Raw genomic sequence first — 14,399 nt, 5'->3', positions numbered from 1 at the left:
GATAAATGACAAAAGAAGTTTAAAACAAAAAGTAAAAAACAAACAAACAACAAACTCTACTCTCTAAACACTGCATAGTACTGTAAGGGTTACTGACTTGCCTGCCTGTTTTGTTCTCCGTGCAGCTGTTAGCTCACAAAGCTGCTTACAGCATTTATTTTTTTTCCTGAAGAAGTATCTTCCATCTACAGGAAGAAAAAAAATATGCTCAGCTCATCAGTCATTAATACTGTAGGGTCTGAATTAAAAACAAGTCCTATAATCCAAAAGGAAGCATGTGCTGCCTAAGTGAATACTGTTAGAAGAGTCGGTCACCTGTAAAGCATGCTTTTCTAAAATGGCAGTTTTGAGTCTAATTCTGTGTCCAATAACCAAACATTTCATTTTATTGCAGGAGAGTGCATGTGCAAAGTGCCTGTTGAAATGCTGTTCCTGCTGGCTGTGGTGCCAGGAAGGTTGCTTAAGTTACTTTAACCAGGTACGCTCTGTCATCTCCGCCACTCAACCATCTGCACACCTAGTTTAGAAACCATGTGTGTATGCTAGCTCCATTTAGCATGACTAAAGCAATATCCAGTGCATACAAGTCAAAGCTACCTGCTGGCTAGCTAAACAAAAAATTCTTCAAGTGTAGGTAGAGATTGTTGCAAAGAAACAGGGAGCTGACAAACATGCAAGGTAACCGAGTGTAAATTTTAGACAATTTATTAATACAGCTTGAGATGACCCTTTCAGAGGGCCACTTGCTATTTCTGAAGGTAAGAGGACAACATCTTGTTAAGTTGTGCCAGAGAGACAACTGAAATGTCCAGGTAGAAGGAAGAAATTAAGTGAGAAACAGACCTGGAGATGCGTCATTAAACTAGATACAGTGTTTTCCAAAAGTCCCTATTAAAGAAAACTGAAGTCTTGGCTGATTTCCATTATCAAAATATCTGGGAATATAATCCATGATCAAAAAGCCAGATGATATAATGCTCTGTATTTGAAGGACTTCTTTGTTTTGTTAGCAGTTTTGTTTCAAAAGTGCTTTTATTGGAAATGAATGACTTATGACATGCAGCAGGTTTTCTGATACTCTTTCCTTTCTGATCCTTTTCTCCAGATTTATGAATATTTCTCCAAGTTCTATGCACATCATTGTAAATAGTTAATTCTTCTCTTTGTCAGTCCCCTTTTGTTATCTCTGGTGGCTGTGATATTATTAATGTGACAAGGAATCAGATGTTCTTGCTGATTCATATCTCTGTTGCTTTCTTTGTTCTCATTGCTAAGAGCAGCAGTGAAGTAAACAAGACAATGCTGATAAAGAGTCAGATTTCTCATTCTAAAGTAGTTGCATAAATAAAGCTTAATCCTGGACAACTATGAAAAGAACATTTTTCACTTAGTTCACCTTAGATTAAATACTTGTGCGGTAAAATCTCTGGTTCTAGCCGATGAATTTTCCAGACTTACATTTTTTAGGTAGATCTTATGGTCACTGACTCGGCGAGGAATCTTAGAGTTCGTTTTAACTCCAGGCTTCCCGTTTGTAGTCACCCTTTCCCTTTGGCTTCCTGCCTTTCAAAGAGATAGCCAGCATCACAGTGTTTACTTTCTCCAGCTGTTGTATGGTATGTGTTTGTTAAAAGGAGAATTAATTACAGTAATGTACTTTCTTTTGTTTCAGAAGGCTGTATTGTATCTCTTGTTCCCTTAAAAGATTTCCTGTTTCCTAATCTATTGTAGGCAAATTTATTTCTATACAAGTTGTGGTTTTTAGCCTAGTGATCTTAGTATTGTGTTTGCTGCTAGATAATTGTTTGTTTGAACGTCAGTTTAGCAAAGATGATGGTGCTATACGAGCTTCAAATCTGGGGCAGTTTGGGAGACAGAGAACAAAAGCAAGAACATTCTGTAAGATTTTGATAGAAATTTTATCTGTATGAAAGGGTAATGTTCTCAGATTATGGCATTTCATAGGGCAATTAATGTTTTTTTTTTTTTCTATAAAGAATATATTCAAGGCTATTAAAAATAAAAGTGTTGACTAAGATTGAAAGTCTTTGTGGAAAAAAATAACTAGTTTTAAGAAGCTTAACATACAGTTTGATTAACACAAGTGTTGAATTTAAGAGTGCTCACTGAGATCAGTGAATGTTGGGTACAGCCTTGAAATTTCACATTGCTGTTAAACATGGACTCAAGGGTTGGACTTTAGGGACTTTTAAAAAGTTGCTTTTACATATGCGTATGTATCTAACATTTTGAATGTATTTTTAAGTTTAGATTTTGATTTTTCTATGAGTTGAAATTATAGGAATGCGGAACAGCTGTTACAAAAGTCGGTCCAAAGCTCATTAACATTCCTTACTGTGCTTTTGCCTTTTATCCCACTATTATGTTCACCATTGTAATAAGCATAGAATTACCTGGAAACTTAAAAAGCCTTCCCCATCACTTCTGCATTATTTTCTTCAACCTGTTGTTGTATTGCTTAGATATTTAAAATCCTTTCTTCCTCTTTCATTCACTAGTATAATCAGATTAAGCAGAGCACCTTGTTTTCTCTCTGGGAAACTTGCAGATGATAAATAGGTGTTGGAGGAAGTAACATTGGTGATAGTGTGTGAGCTTCTTTCTTCCCATGCAGTGTGAACCAAGTGCCCTGTTACGTTGTCAATGGGCTGATGTGCTGTCTTTCAGGAGGGGTATAACACTAACTTTGATTGTTGTGTGTATTCCTGAAGAGATTCCTTCTCTCCTTGGTCAGCTAAATTGTGTTCAGCTCTCTTGCAATTTAAGTTGAACAGGGCCAAAAAGGTACCCTGTCATCTTCCTGTGATGACAGATGCTGCACTTGATGCTGACAGTTGCTGTATTTCCAGTGGCGGTCGTTGCAGGAGGAATAATGTAAACCAGTATCCTGTTCAGATTGCAATGTGGATAATTACATTCTGCCTTCCTAAATTTCTTTTGGATATGCAACTGGATCCTGTGCTAAACTGTGGTGTAGTGTTGCTATGTGCTGTTAAACAGTTCACTCCTTAAGCTGTTCCATTTCAGTCATGGGCAAAGTGATTCATGTGTGTGTATAATCCATTAGTAACAATTGTAAAGCACTCTGGGTTCTATCTGGATGAAAAGTGCTTTGTGAATATAAAGTCATTATCCTTACTTGACAGTTCTGTTTGCCAACACTTGTCAGAATTACCACAGATTTTTCATCTTCTGGCTCTGATAGTTTCAGTATGTTCCAGATAAACATATCCAATCATCTCAAGTAAAATCTGGGAGATTGAAATTTCTCTTCCGTAAAAAGAGTATACTGTTTTCTTTATGTGGTCTGGGAGCTACAAGGTCTGTCTGTCTCCTGCTCTCTTAAATTGTTATGGCAAAGTCTTAACTTTTGATACATCAAAGCAGTCACTTTTTTTCTTTACAGCCTTGTTGCAATGACATTTTTAACAATATATCTATTTCAGGATAATTCTGCTTTTCTGTGTCTGCGCTGCGTTCATCTGCAGCCAGTTGGCAGGCAACCGCTCCACAGTGCAGCACATGGATTTCTGGAGCTGCTGAGTGTATGTGGTTTCTCTGTTTTCCTCAGCACAGCTTCGTGCTGCGTAGCCTTCCGGGCCCTGTGGTAGCCATTCCTGGTGAATGACACGGTGTGATCGCCTGCGTTTGCTCCCACTGAGACCCTTCAGTGACACTGAAAGCCAGCAACTGTCTAGTGTGAAAAAACAGAAGCAAGTCTGTCTGGTGGTCATATATCCATGGTAGTTAGTTGTCTCTTAAACTTTGGATGGAAGCCTATCAGGAGGCTGTGCTTAAATGCCTTCTGGAGAAATGACCTAGATAAAACCAAAATTCAGGCATGCTAATGTAAGTACAGTTCTCCTGTGCGCTGCCAAAGATATTGTGCCTCACACCATCAAATACTTCTTTTTTCTTCCCAAAACCAATACTGCCCTTTAATGTTACTGGCAAAGTTTCTTCTAGATGTGAAGCTAAACTTTCAATCATCTTGAAAATACTGGCTAAAACATCAGTCTTTGGTGAAATGTTGTTTTAAATATGTTTGTTTTCCCTCTAAAGACTTCTTAAATATGCAGTAATGGGAGATAAATATTGCAGGTCTTTCCTTGCTTCATAGGGTGAACCATGTGGGGCATAGAGATGAATGAGAATGACCTGTTCTTGGCTTTGATGCTTTTCTTCTCTCCCTTCTCCCACTTTAAAAAAAAAATAAATAAAAATTGAGGGGGATGGGATGCAGTGAAACAACTGAACACTAATTTAGTGCTCCTAAGCAGGGCAATTCTGAACAACTCCCAGACCACGTTCAGTTTGTTTTTATTTCAGAACTCCCTAATGGAAACACTGTCACGCTACTATTGCAGAAGCTACAGTTAAGTGACTCCAGTAAAAATGTAATCATGATGCAATGGGCACTTAGAGCAGGTTCTCTGCAGTAAGAGTGCCAGCAGTGAGGTGCTGCAGGAGAGAACACCCAACTACAAACCCAGGAGAAAGCTGTGTTGAATGTACCCGCTGGATGACACCTGTGGAGGGAGTACGTGACAGAGTAGAAAACAAGGCAAGTTGAAAGACAAGATATTTTCCAGCAAGTCCAGGTTGCAAATGTAAGGTGGAGTACAAAGCTGGGCTTTTTGGACTGCTTGGAAAAAAATCAGGAGGCTTTTGTCGAGTTTCTTATAATTAGTGATTAGCCTAAGAATCAGAAATAACAGTTTCTGTATTAGCTGTGTGCTCACTGGGGAAGTGATGGACAAGAGTGTTCTCTGTGCGTTTGTCTTTTGCAGGACAATGGCTATTAGTTGGTTATTGAGATGGCTGCAGAAGTGGCAGATTCAGTCCTGGAGAAGGTATGGGATGAATGCCTTTGTTCAGGTTGCTGGTTTTAGGTAGTAAACCTCACAACCTTACCTCACAAGATGGGACTGGGATATCCTGGTGTGTCTACCCTTACAAATAAAGGGTCAGAGCAGGCACATTTACCATCTCTGAGTGCATCAGGAAGAGAAACGGCAGGGAACAGTAAGATCCAACACAAGATAAGCAGAAGAATGAGTAGTTGTAGGCTGTTCATGAGTTCCTGAGTTGTCTGGAAATTGGAAGAAGGATCCTAAGGACCAGAGGGACAATGGTCTGGAATAGATCCAAATGCAAGGGCTGGGAGAGGGAAAAGCCCTAAGTAGTTTAAAGAGGGAGCTTTCCACTTAATAGAAGAAATTGAGTAGCATGATAGCTTGAAATAGCCAGGGACTGGAGTGCCTGAATGTCTGTTCCAGTTTTACATGTCTTCATCTCCTCAGCAGGGCCTCACAGGCCCGCATTGCTCCAATTTCCCCCCACCACCTGAGAGTCATGATACAGCTGTCCCACTGGGTCACTAAAGGCCTGTACAGCAGCCACAGAAACGTCACTTCCACTTGCTACCACTAGATTTTGTTTTCTGAGGAAAATCCTATGGCAGCTGTAGCACTTGCAAGCTAGGAAGTTTAAAAGCCCTGGCTGAGCTGCATGGCACTGTAGTGGGTGTAGATAGCCAGGACAGCCCCCAAGGGAGTTGGCAGCAACAAGCAGGTTGGATCAGGCTGAAAATATCAGTAGAGCAGAAAAAGCTGAAATGGGATGTGAGACCAGCATGTCTCCTGCTTCTTTTTTAAAAGGATTCTGTTGCTATGGCAATTCCGTCTTTCCCCAAGCTCATTTTATTAAAGCAAGTCCTAGAATGGAAGACTGAATTCAGCTGTTATACAAAGTAGCAACTATTCTCAACAGTTGGGGAACTTATGGGCTGGATCTGAGCCACAGTGCCTTTCTCATGAAACTGGCAGGTCAGTTTTTCCAAGACCCTTGACATTCTGTGTTGTGAAGCACAGAAGGATGTATTCTTTTAAATTCTTTTTTGCATAGTGTGGTATTTGGAAATATGTAAACATTCACATTCCTTATTTATTCCTCCTGACACTGAGAAACCAGTGTCTAGTTCCCAGGCTCCAAGCCAGAAGAGGCTTGTGTTCTTCACAAAATTGGTGACACAGTACCGACTCGATGGTGCAAGGATAAAGACACTTCCTCACGCTCTGTCTCCCATGCTTGCTGATCCGTGGTACACTATCAATGCTATTAGTACTTGCTTGTCACTGCAGCAGAGACTACCACTGTAAAACATCGATGCATTAAGCAAAGTTTAAGTATATAACAGCTTTATTGGGCCAGGCAGAACCTCTGCCTAGGCTGGTGACTCATCTCCAACAGTGGCTGTGAGTGGCTGCAAAGCCATAAAGAGTGTGTGTTTCCCTGTATCCAGTGCTGTTTCCGAATCTGTTTTAGGCCTAGGAACATCCTGAGCTGAGTGTGGTTTCTGTGTGGTTAGTATCTCTCAGTGGATCCCTTTTCCCTGAACTTCTCCTGTCTCCCTTGAGCTCACAGGAACTTTTAGCGGCCAGAGAGCATCCTTTGGCCAGGAGCTCACAACTTACAGGATACAGTGAGAAGAGCAGTCATCTGTTTTCAAATTTGGTTCCTGCTGCTTCATATGGTTACCCACTCTGCCTAGTCCTTGCGTTAGAAAAAACAGTAAGCATCGAATCCTACCTACTCTCCATATTTCTCATGCTTTTGTAGCCCTCTTACCGCATCCTACTTCAGTCATCTCTTTTCCAGACAGTGGAGTCTGGTGCACTCAGTAGTTCCCCAGACAGAAGACATTCCATACCTTTTGGATCATTCCTGCTGCCCTTCTCTCACACATTTCCAATTCCACTAAAGCTTTTGTGCATGAGGAAAGAGAATACAACTGGTAGGAAAAAAAAAACACATTTGAATAGTCTGTTTCTAAATGATAGCAGGCTCGTATGTGACTGCAGTCTGCCATCTTATCCTTCACAACTATCTTTTCTTTGAAAATGAATGGGTTGCAATCCCTGCAACTAGAAAATAAAGGGGAGAGCTAAGCTTCTTAGTCCAAAGTCCAAAATCATTTGCAAATATTGGGAGTAGCTTAAGTGTTAGTTATTCTTTGGTGGGTAAGGATGAGAAATCATTTGAACTAGTTTCTGTGCAACTCTGAGTTTGAAAATGTATTTTTTCCCCAAAGATCGCTTGACTCAGTCTTCAGCTTTTACTAGTAACATTCATACTTCACCCATGCCAATGTCTACTTTTGTAGCCTTCTAGTTCATTCATTTCTGTGCCTCTTCTGTAATGTTGGGTTACCACCTGCCTGTGTCTCTTGCTTATGTGTTATGATTAGTTGATGGTTGTATTTGTTGAAGTTGTAATTGTTATAAGTTCCACTTCTTATTAGCTGGTTTGTAGCAACACAAATGCCTATGCAGGTAGTATTCAGTCTCTAGCATTGTTCTCCAGTTCTTCCAAGAAAACTGTTCTAGTTAATAAATATCAGAAATTCTTTTCATGGCACATTCCTCAGATACCGAAGTGGCTAATTCCAGAATGTGAACAAGTGGTTGTTTATTTTAAGGTTTGGTACAGTGTTTGTACAAATGCACATGCATTTTCAGCATTCTTTTTTCATTTTTAAAACAGAACTTTTTTTTCTTTCAGTTTATAATGAATACAGAATCTGTATTTAATTTATTGGCAAAATGTATACTGACCTCACCAGATCAGGATCTGCTCTGTGAATTTAGTTCTTAAGGGACAGCAACAAACTTACAAAACCAATTTTTCCACTTTGTGTCTCAGTTTCCTGTCTGTTAAGGGGAACAACGAAGCAGCCTTAATTCACAGCATGTTATAAAGATAGGTGTATTATCCGTGTTTGAAAAATGCAGTGACAGCCAGAGACAGAAGGCAGAGAGGGAGCCTGATTTGAGGCTGCCCTCCCTGAACCTGGTGGCAGTGCCCTGGGCAGGAGGAGGCCCAGCAGGGCTGCCCTGGGCCTGCTGATCTGATCGCCTTCCACCCTAGGGAGGGCGAGTTGGCAGGCTGCCTGCTTTCCTTGCCAAGCAGCCAGGCTGCATGAGGCAGGTGGGATGAGGCTGCCTCTCTTTCAGGGGTGTGGGCGACCGGGAAGCCCAAGGGATGGATGCGCCAAGGGGCAGGCTGCCTGCAGGCCCTGGGGCAGCACTGCACAGGATGGTGTAAATGAAAGCTGTACTGAAGGCGTTTTTTCTTATTTCGGGATGGAGAGAACTTGCTTGTTTAAACAGATTTTTATGCAAATAGTCTACATGTTTCTGTAAAGTTCAGGGGAATCTTTATTTTTATGTATTTTTTCCTCATAGTGGGCAATAAATCCATGGTTTCTAGTTGTATTTTTTCCATCTACAGATGCATTAGGTATGATATAAGTACAGTGCTTACAGGATGTCACTGCTTATACTCTTTGTTTTGCTTACTAATCAGAGGAAATAAGTCGTTTGCTATATATAAAATAAATAATATTAAAAATGAAGATACAAAGGATCTTTGTGTTTAATTTCTTTCTGTGCAATAGTTTAAGATACAGTAATGTCAATATAGCTTTGCTACACTACGGTTTATTGCAGAAGTTGGGATAAAACGGGACTCTGCAGAAATAATTTTCTGTGCCTTGAGATATCTGAAGCTGTTTTATATTTTGATTTGTAAGAAAAAACAGATTTTTGAACAGGAACTGTTTTGTAGTAGGCCAATATAATTCACTTTTAGCAAATCATTTTTTTCTACTTCTGCGTGTAGCAGAAAGTAATCTAAGCACTTCAGTACATGTTCGGGTATATAAATTCCTTCAAAACAGTAATCCCTTGCACACTGCGGTTCTTCTGAATGTACCAGATGTAACTAATATCTTGCGACATAATCCACCTTCTAATATTTTGAGAAAAGGGAAACTATTCATAAGACTTGCTGGCAAAGTTCAGCAAATATTTCAGGTATCCTGAGTGCTGTTATTCCTAGCTGATACTTTGGATGCTGTTTCAAAGCCTTATTGAGGAGTTCCATAAATGGGACAGGTGTGTCAACTTATCCAGAACAGGTGCTAAAATAATCCAGTCCAAGAAGGCCATCCCACATGTATTGGCCAATTTCCACAAAGGGAAATCTTATAATATTCCTGATACCTTTGATTGCCCCTACCGTCTGTTAAAATTATTATTATTATTATTATTTTTAGTGACAAGATTCTTCACTGGTCTAGTCCTTTAACTGTTTTTTTACAATCATTGTCATAATTGTTTTCATTTTTCATGAGATGGTTTTATTTTATGGCTGTAGCCATAAGCTTGAATTTCAGTAGCATATGAATAGTCTAAAAGGGCAGTGCATAAAACCTTTTTAATAATCAACTTTTAAATTACTTGATCACTACATAGCTCGATTGTTCTGCATGTATAGGTTTCCAGCAGTTGTGGAAGGGAGATACATGGAAAATAAGTAAGTTTGAATAGCACAATTCAGATAAGTGTTTTGTGGTAACTATGTTAAATTAATTAACAGAAAATTAGGGTGTTTTAAAATAAATTGGATAAAGATCAGTTTAGAAACTTACTTCATCCCTGTTACAGCATTTACTAATGGTGGAAATGATGTTAAAAAAAAACTATTTGACACTAGAAGCATACTCTAGTCACTTGAAATAAAATTGTCATTTTATGCAAAATAACTTTTTTTTATTCACAAAGTCAGCATTTCCAAATCATGTTTAAAGCTTTTCATTTTTGTAGAAGTAAAATCTAGATTAAAAGGGTCTGTCATCTCACATTGCATTGTTGTCTTCTCTCATTTCAGCATGTATACACAACTACTGCCATAAATGGAACAAGTTTTTGTACATCAGCAAAGGATGCTGTCCATATTTTGGCGAAGAGTTCTGCTGAATTTGCATCCATTAGTTGTTGTGGAGATTTTATCATATTTCTAGGAAAGGTAAGAATAGGAAAAGGCTGAGGTGAATAATCAGGGTATGATTCTGTTTCTTGTACCAAAAGTAAATAAGGCTTTAAGCTCAAATAAGGTAATATTCTTGTTAAACTCGGTGTTGTTAATGCTGTAAAATGAGTTTGGTAGAGAGGATAATTTTAAGGAACTTAATCCTTTTCATAGCTTTTACTGAGTTACTTATTTGTGTTAAAGTAGTGTCCTTGGTGCCACTCGTGCGGTTTCTGTTGCACTGAGTCTTTGGTAAATATATAGTAGATTGCCACTTCCCTACAAAATTTGCACACTGAATTGAATACAGAATGTGGCAACTATTTTCCAAAAACTGCATAGCCATCTCTCAGATGAGATGTTCTTTTAAAATACTGGCTGTAATTTGCCTGAGGATTTTTTTTTTTTTTAATGTTTCTCAGGAAAACAAAGAAACAAATCATGTGATTATTAATAAGGCTGCATTTGTCTCTTGGTGCCCTTTACAGGTGTTTGTTGTATGTTTTACTGTTTTTGGAGGATTGATGGCATTTAACTACCATCGGGAGCTGCAAGCTTGGGTAGTTCCTCTGTTGCTGGTTGGATTTTTTGCCTACCTGATGTCCCACAGCTTCCTGTCTGTGTTTGAAGTGACGCTGGATGCCATGTTCCTTTGCTTTGCTATTGATATGGAAACAAATGATGGATCTGCAGAGAAGCCGTACTTTGTAGATCAGGAACTGTTGGTAAGCCCCACTGATAACAGCAAAGTTGTTTGAGCCAATCTAAGCTTTTGGGGATTCTCTCTTTCCCCATGACCTATTAATCTGAACTCTTAATCCATCTGATTTCTTTTCCAAGCCCTTAGAACAGAATGGGCTCAGGGATGCAAATTAAAAAGGTGAGTTTAAAAATTGAAATAAATGAACTCCTCCCTCTGGCCCCTGTGTGCTAGCTGTGATCTGCTACCTATAGGCAATGGCTGATTTTTTAAGGTTTAGTAAATATATAAATAAATAGCTGAGCTCGCTGCAGTACGATCCACAGTGTGCCCTAAGATTAGATGTTTATGTCCATTTTGACTTTCTGTACAGCAAGGAACAAAAATAAAGAACAAGGAGCTTGTAGCAGGTCAGGTATTCGTATACATCTTATGGATGCTGTAGTTTTGAACAAACTCGATTCAAACTTGAGTTGCTTTCCTTCATACATATATAGATTCTTTTGCCAAAATACTGTCCTATGTTTCTTGATTAAACCCTTCTGTCTCTGGACTGACTGTTCTGTCTCTACCCTGATAATTACTGTATTGAACTGCAAGCTTCCCATGGAGAATCATTGCATAGCTAATAATGATGGAGAGCTTTAGTTAACAGCTGCATCTGCAGCATTTGAATGTATACATGCCATCCCTTTCATATGAATATTGGAAATGTGGAAGCTTTTTTTCCTTTCATAGTATTTTTGCCTGTCCTGTCCATTTTTTCATAAACCATGCAACAAAGAAAGTCTTAGCAGCCGGACAGACTAGCTCAGATGATGTGAATCTTCTGGAAGGATTTCTTCAGGGCAGTGTCAGAAAAACTGTTTTTTGTTTGGTTGGTTTGGTTTGGTTTTGTTTGCTTTGGTTTGGTTGGTTGGTTTTGGTTTTGTTTGTTTGTTTGTTTTTATGCTGCTATTAGATTTCCTGTAATGTTCTTAGAATTTTGTTGAAAACAAACAAAAACAATAAAAAGGCAGCCTAAAAATAGGCTTAACCCTTTTTACAGAAGAAAGCAGATGGTTATTCTTTGGCCTTGATTCAGAACAGTACTTAAGCACATGTCCTGAATAGGAATATGTTACTTAATGGAAAACTCTGAAGCCTTGACCTCTGTTCTTCTTCCTCTGTTTTGCCAAATGCTAGAATACTTCTTAAGCCAATTCTCCTTAATGAAACAAATAGAGGCTTTCCTTTTTCCACTTCCGAACTTTGCGGTAGTTTTTCTTTAACTCTGGTTTAACTCTTAATTCTTTGTAGTTAGCCATTCCCTGGGGTCTGGGGTGAAGAGGACTTCCCGCAGGGGCGAGTCTTGCAAGCAGGGCAGGCAGTATAACCTTGTATGGAAAAACTGGGGGCAGCACATCCAGACTCCTCCTCATTGCACGACCAAGAGTATGTTTCATCACATAGAGAAGGGCTTGGAGTTTCCCAACACATGAAGGCATTTATGTGTGGCATCTGTGTTACAGTTGGGTGATAAACATCTGGGGGTGGAAGGGAGGCTCTGTGGCCCTCAGGATGATATGTGGCAATAGATGGAGATCTGGGTGAGTGATTTCAGACAGCCAGAGCTCTCATTGCTGCAGTAGAGAAAGTACGAGGGATTCTTGTTTCATCCTATTCAGCTTCTTTCATCACCCTGCAGAGTGCCTCCCAGTATCACTCAGTGTCATCCAGCTAGGGACCAGCTAGTTTCATAGCCCCAGGTTAACTGTCTTCCTTTACAAGGCTGTTATTTTATTTTATTTTGTTTACATAATGGTTCGCATTCCCAAATGATTTCACCCTGCTTTTTGTTTGTAGATGTTTGTGAATCGGAGTAACAACTTAACAGAAGGGCATAAACACAGAACCATGAGAAGTGACAACGAAGATGGGACAGAGCTCCAACCTATGGTGAGGAGGGAATATGGGCTGTGAACTTGTCTGCCAGCTGCTGTTTGCCTTTATGTCCTGAGAAGAAAAGATGTAGACTGTTGTGTCTTCTGATGTTTCACAGCGACAAACATTTCCCTTCATTGCTTTCAGTCCTCAGGAACCCCTCTGCTGGTACAAAATGGAAGGATGAAATACTTACACTCATCCTTCTTCCCGTTCCCCAGTGTGCCCAGCAGAGGATGAGAAAAATCAGACAATTGCAAGGTGATGGGAGAGCAATCCTCTTTGGATAGTCCTTCACATGCCTGCTGTAGGAAAGTCAGAACAGCAGCAGGCTGCTTGATTTTGTGAACTCTTTCCAGAACTGTAAAGTTAGAGCTTAGATGCCTACCCTTTCTTCTCCCCCCACCCCCACCCTGGCATGTCCTCTACAGTAATTAAGTATTTATTGCCTCTGTTTTATGCTGGGGTAAAAAAGCTGAGATGCTAGAAGGGAGTGTTCTCCCACACCCGAGCACAGGAATGTCCCAGGAGTGAAAGCTCACCAGCTGCCATCTGAGGTCTGCACATTGCCCGAGCTGAGGAACTGCCCCACCAGCTGAGAATCTGGGGCGATTTTACCCCAGCGCCAGGGGGCTAAGCCAGGGCTGCTGGAGAAAGATGCAGCAGCTACTCTGGCACCAGCTCCTGCTCCACATTACTACTAGCATCTTGCATCCTAGCTACTTGTTACAGGGGTACAGAGACTGTGGTGATTTTTCTTGTCTACTTTGAAGAGGTCCCAGGCTCTAGGGTACTCTCCACTGTCTTGTGGGCATTCTGCTGTAGGCAGGTGGGCTAGAGGGCACTGCTTCAGTTTATAATACTTGTTCTTTTCACTGTGTGTGTCTGTCACTGTATTCTTCAGTAATATTTTGGCAAGCACAGTAACTGGAGGGTTTCTGGTCCCTAAGAGATAACTGCAGATATAAAACACAAAAGAACCGTAATTATTTTCCCAGTTTACTTTTTCAGGCATATAAATGCAATAACAGGAGCAGTGCTACACATTGCTTGATTCCTTTTTTCTCTGTTTGTAGACTTGAATGTGAAGTACACCAGGAAGTATGAAGGCAAACCAGCAATAGCAAAAACAGTTGCAGAAAAAAAGTAAAGGTTACCAATAACCCAGGACAAAGTAACTATTAGGTCTGTAAATCTCTGTTAAATCTGTTGCACTGGTAAAATGACCATCTATTTGTATGAATAATGTGTTTCATGTCAGCATATCTTATTTTTATTAATAGACTTGTTATGATAGTCTATGAAAGTTGTTAATAAACAAATTTCTCATAAATTTCTATGTCCTTTAGCTAAAAATACTGAGTTTACAAGGTCATAGAGCTGTCCTTTTTACCTTTGTAGCATGTCATTCAACATGTGTTTGTTCGTTTTTTTTCTTATCATGCTTCTTTGGGCTGGTTGTGCCTGGATCAGAAAATGTAGAAACATTTGCAGAGGAGCACTCCAGTTGTTTCCTGATTTATTCAGTAGATCTGAACAGACAGTGCATCCAATTAAGGAATGGCACTGAGCTCATTGATGGAAACTCTCTGTAGTCAAGGTAATTAATAGTTATGAGGTACCTGTCATTGTTGTAATTAGACTCTATTGGGAATGGTCTTCACAAGTCAGTGTCATAAACCATCCATTGGCTCCTTCAAAGGGCAGATGAGGAATGGCTTTTTTGTGTGTGTAAATAAACAACTACCTTTTCTTTGCAATTGAAAAGACAAAGCAAATACAAATTGTAGCTGGATTTAAAGCTTGACAAAGAAGTGGTGGCTGAACAGAAATGAGATAAAAGGATAACATAAATAATAATTTATGAATAAGTGTTAGTTGA

At 39.7% G+C, this 14,399-nt stretch overlaps 1 protein-coding gene across 12 annotated transcripts in view; it reads left to right on the top strand.

The window, feature by feature from the left end:
- SLC44A3 (solute carrier family 44 member 3) overlaps positions 1–13,850 on the top strand; it is a 100,332-nt gene extending 86,482 nt beyond the window's left edge. For 10 of the 12 annotated variants that reach the window (XM_068691280.1, XM_068691276.1, XM_068691274.1 and 7 more), the window contains 4 exons: positions 395–478; positions 9,754–9,891; positions 10,383–10,619; positions 12,440–13,850. In XM_068691280.1, the coding sequence (XP_068547381.1) occupies positions 395–478; positions 9,754–9,891; positions 10,383–10,619; positions 12,440–12,556 (576 nt within the window). In that variant the 3' untranslated portion in view covers positions 12,557–13,850. Of the gene's footprint in view, positions 1–394; positions 479–9,753; positions 9,892–10,382; positions 10,620–12,439 lie in introns of those variants that run through there. The other 2 variants (XM_068691273.1, XR_011099138.1) reach the window with 2 other exon arrangements.
- Positions 13,851–14,399: the final 549 nt, after the last annotated feature.

Source organism: Anas acuta, chromosome 8 (assembly GCF_963932015.1).
Source record: "Anas acuta chromosome 8, bAnaAcu1.1, whole genome shotgun sequence".
Classification (NCBI taxonomy): Eukaryota; Metazoa; Chordata; class Aves; order Anseriformes; family Anatidae; genus Anas; species Anas acuta.
The sequence above is the reverse complement of the archived record's forward strand: the minus strand, read 5'-3'. Positions and strand labels throughout refer to the sequence as shown.